The sequence below is a fragment of the Asterias amurensis genome, chromosome 13 (assembly GCF_032118995.1).
Source record: "Asterias amurensis chromosome 13, ASM3211899v1".
Lineage (NCBI taxonomy): Eukaryota > Metazoa > Echinodermata > Asteroidea > Forcipulatida > Asteriidae > Asterias > Asterias amurensis.
The window spans coordinates 5,772,576-5,793,131 of NC_092660.1; the positions used below are offsets into that span (position 1 = coordinate 5,772,576).

At 39.6% G+C, this 20,556-nt stretch overlaps 1 protein-coding gene across 2 annotated transcripts; it reads left to right on the forward strand.

The window, feature by feature from the left end:
* The first annotated feature begins 1,441 nt into the window (after positions 1 to 1,441).
* On the forward strand, positions 1,442 to 18,558 carry LOC139945930 (general transcription factor 3C polypeptide 3-like). 2 transcript variants are annotated; one of them, XM_071943449.1, is made up of 19 exons: positions 1,442 to 1,577; positions 2,918 to 3,197; positions 3,758 to 3,871; positions 4,432 to 4,703; positions 5,646 to 5,760; positions 6,900 to 7,066; positions 7,961 to 8,048; positions 8,340 to 8,496; positions 9,351 to 9,453; positions 9,741 to 9,825; positions 10,331 to 10,392; positions 11,035 to 11,215; positions 11,678 to 11,827; positions 13,341 to 13,516; positions 14,351 to 14,437; positions 14,744 to 14,842; positions 15,575 to 15,778; positions 16,018 to 16,105; positions 16,755 to 18,558. In XM_071943449.1, exons 1-19 carry the CDS (start codon positions 1,467 to 1,469, stop codon positions 16,925 to 16,927), a joined length of 2,712 nt encoding a protein of 903 aa, XP_071799550.1. In that variant the 5' UTR covers positions 1,442 to 1,466; the 3' UTR covers positions 16,928 to 18,558. The 2 variants fall into 2 exon arrangements, with proteins under 2 accessions (XP_071799550.1, XP_071799551.1); XM_071943450.1 differs by having other exon boundaries at positions 4,435 to 4,703.
* The last annotated feature ends 1,998 nt before the right edge of the window (positions 18,559 to 20,556 follow it).

A 20,556-nucleotide genomic window follows, 5' to 3' on the forward strand; every position in this document is an offset into this window, starting at 1 on the left:
AACCTAGCCTTGCTCAAGGCAGTCGAATTATTCACTCCGAAAAAGAACGACGCTGTATAAAAACCCACCCGTATTCACTGTGCGTAACATCGCACGACACGATGCCCCCGTACACTATCCGCATGCGTCGGCCTGAGTGGTACGAGTGCGGATGACTTATGTGCACAGTAGAAGTACGATGTAGCAGTGTATAAACGGGTGGATCATGCGGTGTGATCGCACGCACCACGCACAGGGTATATATATATACGGGTGGGTTTACAGCGGCGTCTTTTCGGAGCGAATAATGCGACTGCCTTGAGCAAGGCTATCAAGAACCAGGCCTCGGCGGGTTTCGTCTCGGTAAGATTATCAAGAACCAGGCCTCGGTGGGTTTACACCACTAGTTGAAAACCTCTTCACCACACATTGATTCCCAGATTAATTCATCCATTCATTTGGAGTTAGTGATGTGGGTGCAGCTTCCTTTCGGTCGTCTACGTGTATTACACAAATATTATAGTATCGGGTGTAGAATTTCACAGCGTGTCTTATGTGAAATGAATGTAGGTAAAAGGTGAAGATGGACATGGGAGAGATTAACCTAAGCTGGAGACCACTGTGCATGGTGTTATTTACGAGCCTCGATGAGTTTTACGTCAGATGTTCGGACTCGCGTTCCCTTTAATCGAGAGAGACGGTATTGTCGCACTGGCCATAGGGCGCGGCTTTCTTTCTAAATCAACTCAAAAAAGGGAATCCCTTACAAAAAATCAGATTTTTTCAGGTTCCACTTTGTACACTACAGGAGGGGGGGGGGGAACGCGGCCCAGCGTGCGGCCATATTTTGGTTAGTTTTAAAAAATAACATCGCATCGACATGCAAACCATGTGGTACGGCATTCATCAATGGCTAAGGACACTACAGGTATTGGTAGGGATTACACAAAATAATTATTAGCACAACACCTTACTTGGTAACTTGTGTGCTTTCATTATAGGCAGTGGACACTATTGGTAAATACTCAACATAATTATTAGCATAAAACCTTTCATACTGACGAGTAATGGAAGAGGTTGATAGTGTAAAACATTGTGAGAAACGGTTCCCTCTGAAGTGCCATAGTTTTCGAGAAAGAAGTAATTTCCACGAATTTGATTTCGCACCTCAGATTTAGAACTTGGGGTCTCGAAATCAACCATCTAAACCAGTGCGCACACAACTTCGTGTGCCAATGGGTTTATTTTTTCTTCTTTCATTATTAGGTTGTAACTTCGGCGACCGATTGAGCTCAAATTTTCACAGGTTTGTTATTAATTATGCATGTTGAGATACACCAACTGTGAAGACTAATATTTGACAATATTTACCAATAATGTCCACTGTCTTTAACTGGCGCTCCATGACCTGTACAGTAATAACTATAGAGGGCGCACGTTCATTCGACGCCGGCCGCCGCACGTGAAGTGTTCTCAACAACAACAACATGGAAGAAGGAACAGATGATCAAAAACTGTCAGTTGATCGAGAAGAGTTAATCAGATACTTGAATGGTGAAATATCCTTCACTGAATGGCAAAAACTTCAAGGACAAGATGTATGTTATTTTTTATTTATAAAATGTATGCATTGGTGATACTGATAGGCTTGCCAAGGCCAGCAGCCAGTCGCCTTCAATCCCAAACGAGAAGGGGGTTAAGAAATTCATTGCATCTATTTCGTGAGAAATTTCCTATCCAAAAAGCCTCTTTCTACTAAGTACTAGCCTACTAGTTTTACACTAGGCATAGTAGTTTTTTTTAAACACTTTTTGTAATGGATGTCCGTTCTTCCTTTTTCTTTTGAGATCCTCTCGATGAATTCTGTAGTATTTCTAGGATTCTAAATCTAATACAGTTTGGATAACTTTCCGTATGGCGCCACCACTTTTTCACTCATTTTTACAAAAAGGGATATCTCATTGAGGTGAATTAGATACTATATTATTTCATATCGAATGAAAAACTGGTGGCGCCATACGGAAACTTTTCCTACAGTTTTACTAGGCCTACTAAAAAAAAATACTATAGTAGTAATAGTAATACCAGTACTACCCCAGTAGGAGGACTAGGTAACGAAGCAAACGCTCAAATTTATTAATTATTGTCTACTCTATTTAATTTAATTTAATTATTTTTTTTAAGACGCAAGTCTACATGTAATTCTAAATTAAAAAGTAGACAAACCCCACATCCAGTTCACCACTGTCGACACAAATATTGCTAATTTTTTTCCTGATTGCGACATTTGCAATACATGTATTTAATTTTTTTTGGCATTGAAACATTAAAAAATATAGCAGAGAAAAACATTGAAAAACACCGCAAAAAGAGCAATTGAAATACAGTAAAGAAAAAGAAACAGCCTGAGCCAGAAGGATTGCCTAAAAGAAACAACAGTTCCTGTCGAGAGGCTCTCCTCTCCAGCTGATTCTAAAAAGAACAACAATAAAGTAGAATTATAAAGATGTACAAATTATATATTATAAGTATTCTATTTAGCAGCAAAAAAAGGGGCAAAGACACATAAAAATAGACATACAAATGTACAACAAGGGCACACAAGTTAGGTCTACAGACAAATAAAAATTGCCTCGCAAAATAGAATGAAGGCACAACAATATTTAGTTAATTAGTTAATACCTTTGGTTGAGTAGGGTAAATTGTTAACCACTGGAGGACGAATAACAGTAATATCTGCAGTGTCTGAAGGCCATAAAAATAGCCCTACAACTTGTAATGTATCAAACTGAGGAAGAATACAGCATATAATGAATCAGGAAGTCAAGTACAGTGGCCATTCCGATGAGTTTAAACTTTACCCTCCCATCCCAGCGGCCCAAATAACCCTTGTGTAAAGTGTATGTTCATCTCGTTCTTTTTTGCACTTGTCCTATAGGTGATGCAGCTCCTCAGTTCAGAGGAGCAGTTGGGCGCCGAAGACGCACCCGAAGAAGGAGCCGATATGGATGAGGATGCAAGTGATGAGAGTGATGAAGAAGAAGAGGAACACAAGGATGCAGAGGAGGAAAGGGAGAATCCAGAAGGAGAAAGAGGGGAAGATGATGATGGAGTTAGTGACAGCGGAGATGGGGAGGAAGAGGGGGAGGGGGATCTTCGTGGTGACGACGATGAATATGTGCCTCCGAGAAGCCGACAGTCTGCTTATAAGCCAAGAGGTGAGCCTCATCAAGTAACCCTCCTTTACTGTTGCTTCATTTCTTAATACTGTTTTTAAGCAGAATATTCTGCTTAGCAAATTTCTTTAAACTTCATTAAAAGCTTATTAATCCCTCCTACTGCCTGGGCCTAATTTAATATTTTTGCTTAACAAATATCTCAATTTAGCAAGCTATGACGGGGGTTCCAGTTGCAGAAATGGTTAACTGCATCGGGGTGTTCTGGCTAGTAGACCTTTATTTTTGCCATGCAAAGTTTGTTGTGTTTAAAGCAAGTTTTTATGTTTCATCCATTAAGGTTTGGAATGAAAGTTCACGCCATGTCAGATTGCTTATGATATTATGAGGTGGCTGCATCCACAACACACAGTCAACCCTCCTACTGTATGACCATTAAATTATCATCCACTGCAGTTTTTTATAATTTCAATGGTATATGCTGTGCCAGCCTGCACACATGATGCACCCAGTGGATAATAGTGAATGGTAAAGTTGAAGTTTCCATGATTGAAATTGTTAATTAACAGTTTTATGCTTTGTTATTTTCTCTTATTTTACAGGAAAAGTTGGTCGGCCGAGAAAACCGCCGCCGGAACAGCTTACTCCAAAGAGAGGTAGAGGGCGCCCTCGCAAGGATAGAAGTGACATTTCCGGCCTCTCGTCAACATCACAAGGTAAAAAAATGTGTCGTGGTCGAGCGGTCGGCAATGATTTTCCATTGTGGTGGCTGAGTTATCACAGTTTCATTGGGGTTTGAACCTACATTGTGCTGCTGACAACACCAAAGCTTTGGTCCGGTGAACTAGACCGCTCGGCCACAACACGCCATTAATGTATGGTTACAATATGCTCCTTGTTCCCGGTTTGGTTTAGCCTGCTACGGGAGGACAGGGGTTTTTACAGCATAGCACCAAGACTCTGGAATTCACTTCCTGAAAACCTCGGGGAAATACAAAAAATCTCCCTTTTTCAGCAGCCACTGAAGACACACCTGTTCACACTTGCTTTCCCTACCATTTGAGAATCCCCTCTTGTTCCATCTTGACCGGCACATTGGAATAGTTTTCTATCAGATTATTGTGAACCTTTACAATTGCTAGGTTATTACTATTATTATGTATGTTAAGGAGGCTTCTCAGCTTGACAAGTATGGTAACCCAAAGGCCTTTGCCTCTTACGTTTACAGGTAACAATTTGGGTGTGATTTAACTCTTAGATTTATCAACTTTTGCAGCAGACAACTCGCCCCTTTCTCACGAAATGCGTCTCGGAAGGGCAGAAAAGCGACAGTTGGCCAAGCGGGGCCGTAAGAAAGGTCACAGTCGGGTTCCCAAGGGTCTGCAAGGGCTGATGGGAGAAGCCCACTTGTGCTTCGCCCGTGGTGGGCACCAGGAGGCCATCAAGATGTGCCTAGAGATCATCAGACAGGTTCCCCGGTGCCCAGACCCTTACCAGCTTCTGAGTATGATTTACGAGGATAAACAAGACATGGAGAAATCACTTCAGGTGAGAAATGTAAAGATCAGAATGAAGTTCCCAAGAGTTGAGTTTCCTGATATAAGTTTCAATCAGAGTTGAGGTCCCTGTGTAGAAATCCCAGAGTTGAGTTTCTGGAAGTGAGCTCCCATAGTTGGTTGTCAGAGGTGAGTTTCCAGAAGAGTTCAGTTCCCAAAGTTCAAATCTCAAGTTGAGGTCCCAAAGCTGAGTTTTGAGAGTTGAGGTCCAATAGGTGATTACCCAGAGCTGAGTTTTGAGAGTTGAGGTCCAATAGGTGATTACCCAGAGCTGAGTTTTGAGAGTTGAGGTCCAATAGGTGATTACCCAGAGCTGAGTTTCTAGAGATAAGGTTCAATAGGTGATTACCCAGAGCTGAGTTTCGAAAGGTGAGGTCCAATAGGTGACTACCCAGAGCTGAGTGTCGAGAGTTGAGGTCCAATAGGTGATTACCAAGAGCTGAGTTTCTAGAGGTGAGGTCCAATAGGTGATTACCCAGAGCTGAGTTTGGAGAGTTGAGGTCCAATAGGTGATTACCCAGAGCTGAGTTTTTAGAGGTGAGGTTCAATACATGTAGGTGATTACCCAGAGCTGAGTTTCGAGAGTTGAGGTCCAATAGGTGATTACCCAGAGCGAAGTTTCTAGAGGTGATTACCCAAAGCTGAGTTTGGAGAGTTGAGGTCCAATAGGTGATACCCAGAGCTGAGTTTCTAGAGGTGAGGTTCCAGAGTTGAAGTTCCCGAATTGGTTCTAAGTGTTCAGTTTCTAAAGTTGAAATCTCAGAGTTGAGTTCCCAGAGTTAAGGTTCCAGAGGCCAGGTCTCAGAGGCCAGGTCCTAGAGTTGGTTCTCGGAGATGAGTTTCCATCAAAGTTAAATTTTAATCAGAGTTCAATTTTAGATGAGTTTTTAACTTTGCTGTTTTTTGTTTTTGTATTCTTTGTTTGATTTCCTAGTTTTCTCTGATAGCATGCCATCTCAATCCAAGTGACTCTGAAGAATGGACTCGTTGTGCTGAGACGTGCCTAGAGCAGGATGATATTGACAAAGCTATCCATTGTTATTCCAAAGGTATGCTTTGAAGTCTGACATTGTCACAAACGATGCTCACTTCTTAGATGAAGCTCTCTGCACCCATAGCTATTGCCGTGATACCCTGTACTATTGCTGTGGTGTCCCTTTACAGAATTCACTCCGCAGTTAAAGGAACACATTGCCTTGGATCGGTCGAGTTGGTCTTTGAAAAGCGTTTGTAACCGTTTTTTATAAAATGCATATGGGTAGAAAGATGTTGCAAAAGTAGAATACAATGATCCACACAAACATGCCTCGAAATTGCGTGGTTTTCCTTTTACCTCGTCGACTAACACGTCGGCCATTTATGGGGGTCAAAATTTTGACTCCCATAAATGGCCGACCGTGTTAGTTCGCACAGTAGAAGGAAAACCATGCAATTTCGAGGCAAACTTGTGTGGATCATTGTATTCTACTTTTAAAACATCTTTCCAACCATATGCATTATATAAAAAACGGTTACAAACGCTTTTGTTTTGACCAACTCGTCCGATCCAAGGCAACGTGTTCCTTTAATAACGAGAAGTCTCCTCGATTCCACTACCCTCCACGGTACAAGAACAATATCTCCCCAGCAAGTATATTTATAAGCATGGTGTTACTGCAGACTAAGTAAACATGGATACCTCACCATATTTTGGTTTTTAATGTACACCGTTGTTTGTTATTAGGACTGTATACCTAGTTCTGTGAACAAAAATATTACTCAGGTGGATTCGAATCCACGACCCTTGCAATTCTAGAGCAGTGTCTTTCCAACTCGACCACCGAGTTGCCCATTAGCTAGAGGCAGTTAGAATCCTATATTTAGCTCACACCCTATATTTAGCTCACATCTTTTATTTAGATACATCGCCATGCAATGCTTTAAATCCCATAGACCCCAGTTTCACCATTAACTGGATTCGAATCCACGACCCTTGCAATTCTTGAGCAGTGTCTTTCCAACTCGACCATCGAGATTTCCCAGTAGCTAGAGGCAGTTAGAATCCTATATTTAGCTCACACCCTATATTTAGCTAAACCACCTTTTATTTATGTAGATACATCGCCATGCAATGCCTTAAATCCCATAGACCCCAGTTTCACCATTAACAGGACAAAAATGTCTTTTCCCACTTGAATCAATCGGACAGCGATCCGGTACAATCCTAGCGATCTGAGTAACCATATGGAGAGAATCCACCTGTATGAGCAGCTACAGGACAAGAAGAAAGTGTTGGATTGTTACCAGGTCTTACTGAAAGCTTTACCTGAAGACCAAGGGGAACAGTATATGCAGCTGGCCAAGGATATTGTCAAGGTATTTTAAAGGCAGTGGACACTGTTGGTAATTACTCAAAATAATTCTTAGCATAAAACCTTACTTTGTAACGGGGAGAGGTTGATAGTATACAAATATTGAGTGGTTTAGAGTGGAATGGGAGAAATATTATCGCCTCATGAAATGGAACAGTCCAAATTTTACCGAGCGATAATATTCCACGAATTTGATTTCGTGACCTCGGATTTAGAATTTGAGGTCTCGAAATCGAGCATCAGAAAGCACACAACTTCTTGCGACAAGGGAGTTTTTTCTTTCATTATTTTCTTGCAACTTGACCAATTGAGCTCAAATTTTCACAGGTCTGTTATTTTATGCATGTTGAGATACACCAAAATAGAAGACTGGTCTTTGACAATTTAACCAATAGTGTCCAGTGTCTTTGAAGACTATAGACACAGTAAGGAATTGTCAAATTTGTGTGCTTCCAGGTGCATAATAAAAGGCTTCAGGCCTGAAATCTTGGAGTGAGAAATTACCTTTTTCTCAAATACTATGTTTTTTTCAGAGGAAGCCTTTTTTTGATTTGCAGAAAACACATTTCAGGATTATTCAAATCCCACAAACACCCTAAAAAAGAGAGGATATTTAAAAAATACATTACCGGTACACTATAGGATCAACAAAGTAGTATTGTGGCGCGAAAGTATAACTTAGATGGGTATGATAGACAATGATAAAACAGGATTTAAAGCTGTGGTCCAGCACAGACTTTAAAGATGCGGCAACTACAAGCAGCACCATCTATCATTGCAGGCTGGTCAAGTTTGTATACCTTTCAAAAGTGGATGATATAGAATAGTTTTAAAAACAAGTAACAGGGTTAAATTTGAAGCACCAAGACTACGAATGGTTTTTGGATTCCTCTGCCAGGCTCATCACCAGGATGGAGATATCAAGCCGGCACTAGAGATCATCGAGACGGCATTCTCTAAATACCCACATCTCATCAGGTCCGAAGGTAATAATAATATTATTAGTTATTTTTTGTTCACACCCGAAGGGCGTCTCCAAGTGCTTCCAACATTATACCCCCTGGTCACTGGGTCGTTTAATTCATTCCTAAACCGTCTCAGCCCCCTTCCATTTCATCTACAGCATGTGCAACAAATATGCGTTACTGAAGTAAATCAATCACAAGAACCATTTCTGCCCTCACATGGATATAACAAATAAAACTGCTGTCATATGTTTACAGTCACTTGTTAACTTAAAAATAATTTGTAACTTGATACTGGTATCTTTTGGGCAGATGTGAACATTTTAGCCGAGCTCCACATAGTCAATCGCAAGTATCAGCAAGCTCTACAAGTCATGTCAGACCACTGTGGGGTCATCATCAAGTCCAAAGATGATAACAGTGCTGTCCTCGAAATGGAACAACTCTCATTGTCCGAGAGAGATAATGGGTGAATATTTTAGATGAGGTTTTTTTTTTTATGGATCTACAGTGGAAGACAAGGGCCCAGTTTCATATTGCTCGATAAGGCTAAGCAAACAAAATAAAGCTTACCAGAATAATGCTACTACCAAAAGTACCATGTCCCATGCTCCATTTCTCACTGGTATCCTGCTTGTTTTACAAAATTTGTTGGCTAAGTTGTCTGCTTAAATAGCTTGAACAATTATTTTTTGTCTGAAATGCCCGGTTGATATCTATCCTGCCACCTCGATAAAGGAGGTTTGATTGACAGTGCCATGTAAACATGGTAAATACCATGACAGACATCTATTTAGCTGAAACTTTCATAAGTGACGCTTATTGATCTTTCTGTATAACGTTCCCTATAAATCAGCATGACCTTGACAAATGATAACCTTTCCTAAAAGCCATTGGACACTTTCGGAAACAGTATTGTCCAAAGGCCAACACTTCGTGTATCACAAACCAGTGAAAATTTAGGCTCATCCAGTCATCGGAGTCGGGAGAAAATAACTGGTAAACGCACCCTTGTTTTCCCACGTCTCGCCGTGTCATGACATGTGTTTAAAATAAATCTGTAATTCTCGCTATCGAGAATTGATAATTGTTTTAATGTTTTCTCAAAAAGTAAAGCATTTCATGAAATAATATTTTAAGATAAGTCTTTCACCATTTCCTTCTGTAAACCCTGTAAATTACTTGTAAATCTGTGAACTTTTAATTTTTTTTCTGTACCGAAAGTGTGTAATGGCTTTAAACACTTTTACAACATCTCTGTAAATTTTGTCACAACGCACACACAATTATTACAAAAACTCCAATCCTTCATTCCACACACAGACAGGACATCATGGATGTAACGGTACCGGAGGGGTTGCCAATAGACCTGATAGCCAAACTAGGAGTGTGCCTCATTCACTGCAAACAGTTCCAAACTGTCAAGGTAATTAAAACAAACAACAAAAATCTTAGTACGATAACTTTTAAGTTCCATGATTGTTCCTCAATGCATAGTAGAATGTTGCACTCTACTTTGCATCGTAACTATTCTGTGCTACGTAACTTCTTGCGCTAGTTGAAATCCGGAAAAATGTAGCACGTCTGCATCCCATATCCTAGTGCTGCACTCGCGCTTGTGTGATAACATATAATATTAAACAGATACACTGCTAATACCAGTGGGCTATTGTTCAACCTTACCAACGGTCTAAAAAAAATATTTGTTTATAGGGAGTGGTTGAGATGTTGTCTGCTAAGAGTCCAAACGAGATGGGAGATTTATATCTGGATGTTGCAGAGGCGTACATAGATCTGGGTAGGTTTTTATGAAATGATAAAATAAATAAATAACAATAGTAATAATAAACTACAGCATTTACAAGGCGCACATTACTGAAAAAGAGGAACATTCAAGTTTTGTCAAGATGTTGGAAAGCAAGCAAGAACAAGTGTGTTTTGAGTTGCTGGAAGAGAGTGATGTTGTGTTTTTGTCTGAGGTATTCCGGAAGTGAGTTCCAGTGTCTGGGTGCTATTTGGAGTAAGATCTGTCCCCGTAACCGGCCAGGCGAGGTCAAGGAACATGAAGCGTATAGCTGATAGATCTTAGACCTGGTCTAGTTGTACGGGGTGTCAAGAGATCGTGATAATAAAGATATTAATAGTAACTTCTTATATAGCGCTCAAACTGATCGCTCAGTGATGCTCATGGCTATACAACATTCAGTATTTACCTGCAAGGTATTGTGGAGCTACGCTTTTGAAGTATGAGACCTATTCCTTAACATAGCCCCATGTAATGATTTTGTTTCGTTTAACTTCAGGTCATTTTGTAGACGCATTGTCGTTACTGGAAGTACTAGTCGACACAGAGAACTACAACTTGGTACGTTTCTTTTAGATCTAAATTTAAGTTTGCTGGTGATGAAGAACCAATGATAAGCAGTGTACTTCACATGGCAGTTGGGCTGGTAACCTGTATTGAACCTTTTCTTCCTAATACAAGACTCCCTTGTACTCCGGGCTAGCTCGGTAGTCTAATGGTAAGCCTCTGCTCTAGCAATGCAAAGGTTGTGGGTTTTAATCCCACCTGAGTGAAAACCTGTGGTTTATTTTGTTTACATTTTTGTTGTAATTGTTATTTATTGTTCTGTAAAGTGCATAGAGATGTTAATTCATATTATGCGCTATATAAATGTAATTTATTACTATTATTATTATTATTTCACATAAATCAGGAAAGTACCAAGTATACAGTGCGTGAAACAAATCAGTGTAAGGGCAAAGCTGAGTCACACTGCAGCGAGTTGACAACGATAACGATCACGACGCACAGAGAACGCATTGAATTAGTTGAATTGCTTTAACGCAGAATACGCACACGCTCATTCAACCAATTGATTGCGTTCTCGTTTTCGTTCTTGTTATCGCTGCAGTGGGACCGGGCCTTAACACTAATTATATTTTTTATTACCAATGCAACATAAGACTTTATTGAATGTATAATATTCTTGATACTTTCCTTCAGGCCGCTGTATGGCTTCGCTACGCTGAGTGCCTTACTTCGCTTGGGGAGTTGGGATCAGCAGCCAACGCCTACCGCCAGGTCCTACAGAAAGTACCCAACCATCTCGATGCTAGAATTGCTCTCGCAATGGTGGAACGTAAAAGAGGAAATGAAGATGTAGCGCTAGAGATCCTATCAGTAGGTGAGTGCTCAAATAGGTGACCATTTTTAAGTGCCTGCGAATGGGTTTTCGAGATTGCATACCCACTATCCCCTTTATCCTGTCTTTTTTATTATTTTAAATTTGGACATCTTGGCCATTATACACTTTCGGTACAGAAAAGAAAAAGAAGAACACAAGTTTTACAGATTTACAAATAACTTACAGGGTTTACAGAAGGTAATGGTGAAAGACTTCTCTTATAATATAATTCCATGAAATGGTTTACTTTTTGTTTTGTTTGTACTTTATCTTTTTGGCAACAGCTTCTATTGGTTTTGTACACACTCTCCAACTGTGGACCTTTCCCAAACGGTGGACCCTATTGTTCTCTTTTTTGGACAGGTCCCCAAATGTGTATACCTACAAATGTACCAACTTTAAATTACATTGATGCTGCCGCTCTTTATATTCTCTCTATAAAACTTGTTTTAATATTATCAGTATCAGAAGATCACACTAGTGATGTTCAAGTTGTGAGGCAGAGGTCGTTACTGTTGTACTCTAAGGGATTTCTTAAAGAGTTCATCCAAGATGGTCTACTCTTGCTGAGAGCTTACGTCAAAGATGCCTACCAGCATCACGGAGGAAGTGGTAAGCACAAATACCTATATGTATGTATCTAGTTCCAGGATTGCTTCTTAAAGGGTTTTGATACCTATTGCAGTTCACTATTTTGGCCTTTGCCAAGTTACACAATGTAGTAGTTTAAGTATAAACATTTATGTATGTTTTGTTCTTATTCTTGGAGCTTATTATCAATGTTTTGACCATGTTGACCTGTAAGTTTTCCATTTTTATCTTTTTAATGATTGACAAATAAATTATTGAATCGAATAAGCTGGGCTTTTCTTTTCAGAACTATGTAGTCTCCTGAACTGTGTAAATCTACTTTGCAGAAGGTGATATGTACACAAACCCCAAAACACAAGTTATAACAAACAATAAATAGCTCTACAAACTGATCTATCTAGCCCTATTGATGTCAGTTTCCCAAATGTGTCAATAATGTTCGGGTGTGCTAGTCAGTCAAGTAACCCAATTACTGCTGTTTAGCCAGGGATTACACCCACATCGTAAGTTTGCGATACAACCTGGGAAACAAGAACAGAGGGATCACTTTAAACAGCTACCTGAGCGGAATGTTTTCAACAGAAATTGTATTTTTACTTATTTTATGCACTTGTTCACCATTTTAATGTAATTTTGATATGTGTACACCTTTGAACTTTTTGTAATTATCGATTAAAAAATCAGGCCCCTACCTAATGGTTTTTTGAAAAACTAAAAACACTTCTGCCGTTGAGAGCGGGCGTCAAAGGACAATGCCGCTGACGTCATTTGTGGGAGTTTGCTTTGTTATACATCCACGCTGCAACAAAGCAGCTTTATCTACTTATAACGTTTTTAGAGTGATTATGAACGGGGCTTTTCGCAAATCTCGCAGAAAAGATTTGGACAAGGGCATACAAAATGATTGTTTTTTTTTACACAATTGAAACCTATTTATAATCATATCCCTCGATTTCCTTATTCATCGAAAACGTTTTAAGTGGAATTCAGCAAAGTTCACGACTTGACATTTTCGTTCAAGCAGGTCTTTAAAGCCACTGGACACTATTGGTAATTGTCAAAGACTAGTCTTCACAGTTGGTGTATCTCAACATATGCATAAAATAAGATAAAACTTAGGAAAATTTTAGCTCAATCGGTGGAAGAAGATAATAATGAAAGAAAAAACACCCTTGTCACACGAAGTTTCGTGCTTGCTTGATTTCGAGACCTCAGATTCTAAAACTGAGGTCTCGAAATCATATTCGTGAAAATTTACTTCTTTCTCGAAAACTACGTCACTTCAGAGGGAGCTGTTTCTCACAATGTTTTATACTATCAACCTCTCCCCATTACTCGTAATCAAGAAAGGTTTTATGCTAATAATTATTTTGAGTAACTACCAATAGTGTCCACTGCCTTTAAGAGGATGCAACTTTTAATTTCAAGTTTTACATGTACATGTATTAGGGAGAACTGATTCTCTTTTGGTTCATTACTCGATAAAATAATGATTTGCGATACTACATTTTCTGGATGGATTATTTGTTATCAGTCTCTGACAATCAGCTGTGCGGTAACCTGAGTCATTTAGACCATGACGAGTGGTATACTCTCTACTGTAAGACACTCCGAGCTCTCGTACAGACCGGTCAGCTTGCTGAGGCGCAGACCCTATCCAATTCCGCCATTGTCTCCAAGAGGTTCGGCATTACGCTCAAGAGAAAATTGGTACGCTCATTTTATTCGATTTGTTATGGTTTTGAAGCTAAGGACTCTGTGAAAAGCGAACTTAATCACCCATGATGACTAGAGCAAGCTAGTGCCGCTAATTTTGATCCTTTAAGCTAAAGTAGTAGTCCCAGCCAATTGTCTATACCTTCCGCCAGGTAGTAGTTAAAAAGCAGGACAGTTCTTTTCAGATTTTAGAAGTCTCCCGAACATCCGATAAATCTACTCCACGGTAGGAGAATAAAGAAAGCAGTTCTCTAAGAGCAAACTCTACCTGGCAAGTAGATACACACATGGTGTTACCGCACACCAAATGTACATGTATGTAGAGCAAGCTAGTTGAAATGTTGAGACCAATTAAGAACTCACTCTGAGCAATAGTGAAGTAGTAGTCCCGGCAGATTTTCTACCTTTCCAGAGGTAGTATATTAAAAAGCATGACAGTTCTTTTCAGGACTGAGAAGTCTCCCAAGTTCCAAAAATCTCCTCCGCGATAGTAAAATATAAAGCAAGACAAGTTCTCAAAAGAACGTACATGTAATCTAGAAGATACATGTAGATATAAACACGTGGTGTTACAGCGAACCAAATATACATTGATACCTTACCATGCAATGCCTCAAATCCCATTTTACTGACTGTATTGCCAAGAACCAATTGTCCATATTGGACTCCAATATTCAATTTTGGAGTGTCACTAACACTGGACAGGGCGGAACAAAGGACAACACATGACGCATTCTCCACCAATCAAAAGGATCTCATGGTGTACAATAATTGTTAGTGCTTGTAATTATCATAAACTATTAAAACATATTTTGTCCTGATTTGTAGGATGTAGAGTTTATGGGAGTCTGCGTTTGTTTCCTGAACAAAAATTACAAAGTGGCTTACGATGAGATTCGACACTTCTTATACAAAGTAAGTCACTGTTGCAATCAATTGTAATATACATTACATGTATTGAAGATAAACGTACTGCCAGATACATCGGGGCCAATGCCTTCTCATAGTGACCAAACATTTTCTCCTTTGTAAGGAATTTGCAAGTTACAAGGGGCAAGAAGGCAATGATTAGGGGACAGGGAGGCAGTTAGGGGCACCAAGGCGAACAACCAGGGGCAATGGAGGCAATTGCCTCTGTGAAGCATCAGGCCTGAATGAGGGACCAGGTTAATTTCTCTTGCTCACATGAATTTCTTTTTGTCTCACGTTTTGCGCGCTCAGTATCCGAACTGTGCAGCTGCCTGGAATTTCTTCTCATACATCACCAACCTCAGCAATGACACCCGCCATCACCGATTTTGCCTTCGCTTGACAATCAATGTAAGTCATAATGAATTTCGGGTCACCTCCAGTCCCCTCCCCCGACACCCCCCCCCCTCCCAAACCCGAAACTCCCAACCCGCCCCCCCCTCCCAAACCCAAATCCGCTCGGCCACGACACATGGCAACAATATTTTCAAATATAACAGATGTTAAATTTACATCGGGGATAAAGAATATTAATTATGGTTTTTACCCATACACCGATGTGTGTTAGCACTGTATACTCAGTACTTTCCCGCGTCCTGTGAACAAATATCACAGGCATGTTACTCGGGTGGGATTCGAACCCACGGCCCTTGCAATACTAGAGCAGTGTCTTACTACCGAGGTTGCCCGGCAGCTAGAGGCAGTTGCGGTTACCGAAACGAGATAATAGATTATGCCTGTGATATATTTTTATAATCACAGGACTCGGGGAAAGTACAGCGTGTATAGTGCTCACACACATTGGTGTATGGGTAAAAACCATAATTAATATTTTCAAAGGAAAATGATTACTCCAGGACCTTAAGTAATTGTTGTGGGCACCGAATATGTTTCTTTATACCAACTCTAAGTGGTTAATGTCAGGATTTCACTAAATAAAGTGGCTGATTTTGACCTGTACCTCTAGGGTGACACATCATTGTAAGTGTAAATCTTGTGTTTAACGGTCGTTTTGATTTCCCATAATGTACAAACTTGACTACCGCTGTTGGCATGAACCTTTTAAACTTCTCACTCCCACAGAAATTACAAAACAACTTTGCTCTGTGTATACTGAACGGCCACAACGCCATGGTCAGTGGTAGTTTCAAGAATGCTGTTGGGGAGTACGTGCGAGGGTTTCGGCAAAGAGTAGACGATCCGTTTGTGAATATGATGATTGGCGTTTCCATTGCACACATGGCATGCCAGCGATTCACCATTAAGAGGAACTCTCTCTTTGTTCAGGTTGGTACACACCTCTTGTTATGTACATTCGAAATAAGGCATACAAAAATTGAATTGTTTTGATTTCCCTTTTCCCGACCAACCATAAGGATAGCAAAATCTTGGTCGCCTTTTAATTTTTGTTTACTCTTTTTTAATTGGTGTCAATAACTTTGTATTAATTTACTGTGTCAATCTTATAAGGTGCTACATAAATTGATTGGCTCATGCATTTAATCTTGCTGTTTCTTATTGGTCAGGCGTTTGCATTTCTCAAGAGATACGAGGAATACAGAGGGGTCTGTCAAGAAACATGCTACAACATCGGCCGGACCCTCCATCAAATAGGTATGAAACTTATGTTTTGTGTATTTTATACCGACCCGGCATGCCCGATGGTCCCATGGGGTCAATTACAATGGTAGCCAATTGTGCTAAACTGTCCATTTTTGTATTCAGTCGCATTTCAATAGCACAAGGACAAAAGCTCTTGAATCAAAGGGATATTTGAGCATGAATTCCAGTACCCTTTGTCCCCCTTTTTTACAGGGGAAATGAAGTGTAGAATGGTACATTAAGGTGCATGCCTGTGAATGCAACACAAATGATGTCTGTGGCAGGTATACATTTAAGCCGGTCAACTGACTGCAATACATGTAAGTGGACGCTCCAAACTAAAGTTTTCATGGACATCCACCGCAAGCCAGTTTGAAAAAGTTAGGCTGAAAAAGACGTCATCTGACATGAAGTTGTCAAAATGATTTCTATGGAAATGCTGGTATGAAGGACTAGAACCTTTCCTTGAAAATAAACTTGAAGCAAAAAGAATTGACATTAAAGTTGGTCATTAACCATGAGCAGTTAATATTCTGCCGGGGCAGTCTACAATTACATGGATATAACAGGTGTTAGTTGTCATATGAAAAGGATGTGTTATTCTAGCCTCTTTCTCTAATGAATTTTTCCCATAATGGAATATATTCTCTGTCACCCATAGGTTTACTTCACATGGCTGCTCGTTACTACCACAAGGGGCTTGAGCTACCGCCCTCTACTGACGACCCAAGGTTTGACCTTCGAGCTGAGCTTGCTTTTAATCTCTCTCTGATCTATCGACACAGCGGCAATGAGGAAATGGCCATTGAACTATTGAGCAATACTGTGATATGAAAGACTGCCCTCTATTGGGGACTGGGGTTTGACCTCTGACCGAGTGTATTAAGGGGTGTCGGTGATATGAAGAAATGGGTATAAAGCGAGATGACTGCTGCCCTCTGGTGTTGAAGCATCAATGAAGGCCTGATGCCCATCGCGGTTTTCACTGAACAATAGAGGTGTGACAGTGATAAAGGGTATTGTTCTCAAATTTTCTCCCGGTTTGTGCCACACAAGAACCAAGTTATATTGCTTTCCCATGGTTACATGTACTACCACCAGGCCTGGAAGTAACCCACAGCAATTGCTGTGATGCCCTGTGCTTTTGCTGTTTTGCCATTTGCAATGTTACTATACAAGTAAAAAAAAGTTTCTTAGAGGTGACCCTCACCAGAGGGAAATTGCTGTGTACAACTGAGTGACAAGTGAGTTAGCCTTGCTACCATGGGCAGCGCGCAGTAGCGTCGAATCAACAACGATTTGACTCGCCAATAGGAACTGCCTTGCACACTTGTTAAAAAGATATCACAACATTTCAAAAACTAATGTGAGGAGCCAGTTTTTCTGTGACTTGATGCCTCTTTTGATTGATTATCGTGGACAAGAATTCAAAAACCCACATTTTTGTAATGCGACAGAATTTGACAGTTTTGGAAGTTGACATGCGGCACTGGAAGGGTATATAAAGGACATTGCCATTTTACACCATTTAAAGACACTTGACACTATTGGTTATCGTCAAAGACCAGTCTTCTCACTTGGTGTATCTCAACACATGCATAAAATAACAAACCTGTAAACATTTGGGCTTGATTGGTCGCTGGAGTTGCGAGATAACTATGAAAGAAAAAAACACCCTTGTAACACGCTTGTCACACCCTTGTCAGATGCTTGATTTCGAGACCTCAAATTCTAAATCTGAGGTCTCAAAATCAAATTCATGGAAAAATACTTCTATCTCTGAAACTGTGTCACTTCAGAGGGGGCCGTTTCTTACAATGTTCTATACTATTAACCTCGCCCCATTACTCGTCACCAAGTAAGGTTTTATGCTAAACAATTTTTTTAAATTAATTACCAATAGTGTCCACTGCCTTTAGCATGTTGGAAAACTATAACATTTTCTTCCACTTTCATATTGCTCTATCTATTGGGAAATGAATAGAGCGTTTACATGTATCTGAGAGTCTTGGAAGGGTAGCAATCTTCATAACAATTAACCAAATAAATAAATACAAATCACAAAACAGGAATACTACAGTAAGCTACATGTACACACAACAGAAAAAAAAACAAGTTCTCTTGTTACTGCCACATACGAGCATGAGTTTATTTCAACAGATTTATAAAACTGAAAATACACAGAACTTTCATATTTGTAGATATGAATGATCTGCGTACTCGACCAAAGTTTGTATATTGCGACACACTGTGCACTTTATAACTACAAATCCATCAGAATCTCGGCAAATTCTTAAGATCAACCCATTTAGAGGCACTGGACACGATTGGTAATTACTCAAAATTATTGTTAGCATAAAAACTGACTTGGTAATGAGCAATGGAGAGCTGTTAATAGAATACAAATTTTGAGAAACGGCTCCCTCTGAAGTAACATTTTTTGAGAAAGGTAGTTTCTCACTCAAGTAATAAAATACTTCAGGCCAGAAGCCTTTTATTAGGCATCTGAAAGCACACAAATTTGTGCAGTAAGCATGGTAAGTGTGTTTTTTCTTTTGTTATTCTCTTGCAACTTCGATGATCAATTGAGCCCAAATTTTCACAGGCTTTTTAACTTTATGCATATATGTTGGGATACACTAAGTGAGAATACTGGTCTATGACAATGACCAACAATGACCAATTGTGTCCAGTGCCTTTAAAATGTCCTAAAGGTTTGAGTCTGCAGTTTGATGGCAGATCACAACAAGTTAGTTTTGGCTTAGGATCGACCAGTCATACGAATCTTATCAGAGTCTATATAACTGTTTAAGCCATGGATGACAATGCTGTATACGTGTAAGTATGTAATAATGACTGTTCATTCTTGTTCTAATACATACCACTGTACAATTGTTGCACGCTGTGATGGGTTCCATGGCATTTTGTACACCCGAGGGGGAAAATGGCACCCAAGGCGAAGCCGAGGGTGCCATTTACCCTGGTTCTCGACCAATCAAACTTCACAGTTTGTTACCGAGGTACATGTATAACAATCTATGGTGTGTCCACCAGTACTGGTGTCCACAAATCATGTGTTATGTTTGTTCGGAGGAAATTGGAATGCATGCTGCATGTTTTTGTTTATTTCATATTTGCGTATAACATAATTGGGTTACCAAAACACAATGCATATTTTGTTATCTGTGACTGCTCCATTTTCTTAGACTCCTATGTTCCGACAACCCTATGCATGTTCCCAAAAATCTCACGATGAACATGTTAGGGTATTGGAAGATAGGAATGCCTTATGTTCTAACGCCGCAACATTCCGATACATGTACCTCCTTTTAGGGGTGTAACCATATCATACACGACTCTTCTTTACTTTGTCCCTCAATAATAAGGGCCAAGAAATAAATTTTTTATAAAGTCAAGTATTCTTTGGTTTTCTTTGTCCAACTTCTTCCTCAAAAATTGACAAACAAGTTTTCTTTTGCACAGGTTTATTTTATACAATAAACAATTTAAAAATAAAATGTTAAATATTTTGTGACTGTGTCTTTTTGTTCTGAATGTGTCAATCCATAAACCAAACATTTCACGCCAAAACTCAAAACTGGATGAATTTGTTCATCAAATAAATGAGAACAAGAGCTTGCAAATTGGACCTACATGTACACATGTACTTGGGGGGTCTATTGACCCATTTCACCCGATGTCATCATTTTAGTAATATCATGGTTGTGCCATTTCAGGATTTAATACCTCTGTGATTTCATGTTCACTACCTAATATGAAGATCAAGAACATAACATGAGGGAACACAAAAGGTCTCCTGATAGGAATTCTTAAGACTGTGGTGCTCCACAAGTAATTTTGTGAACAAAGTCTCTGAGATGTTCATATGTAACTAAAGGGACAAAGAAAGGAACAAAATAAAGACCAGAACTATGGTTCTAAAGTAAAGTGTGAATTTTAGGCAGGGAGGAATTTACATGTCATGGGGTGGATTTCACAAAGAGTTAAGACTAATCTTATTTCGAGTTGGGACGAGTTGCTTAGGAGCCAGTGGACACTATTGGTAATTACTCAAAATAATTATCATCATAAAACCTTTCTTGATAACAAGTAATGGGGAGCTGTTGATAGTATAAAATATTGTGAGAAACAGCTCCCTCTGAAGTAACGTGAAGTAATTTTCCACGAATTTGATTTCGAGACCTCAGATTTAGTATTTGAGGTCTCGAAATCAAGCATCTGAAAGCACACAACTTCGTGCGACAAGTTTTTTTCGTTTTATCTCGCAACTTTGACGACTGATTAAGCTCAAATTTTCACAGGTTTGTTATTTTATGCATATGTTGAGATACACAAAGTGTGAAGACTAGTCTTTGACAATTACCAATAGTGTGCACTGTCGATTTTAAGTTTTGAATATACTGTATCTCCTAGGACATAGTCCTAAGTTAAGAATAGTCCTA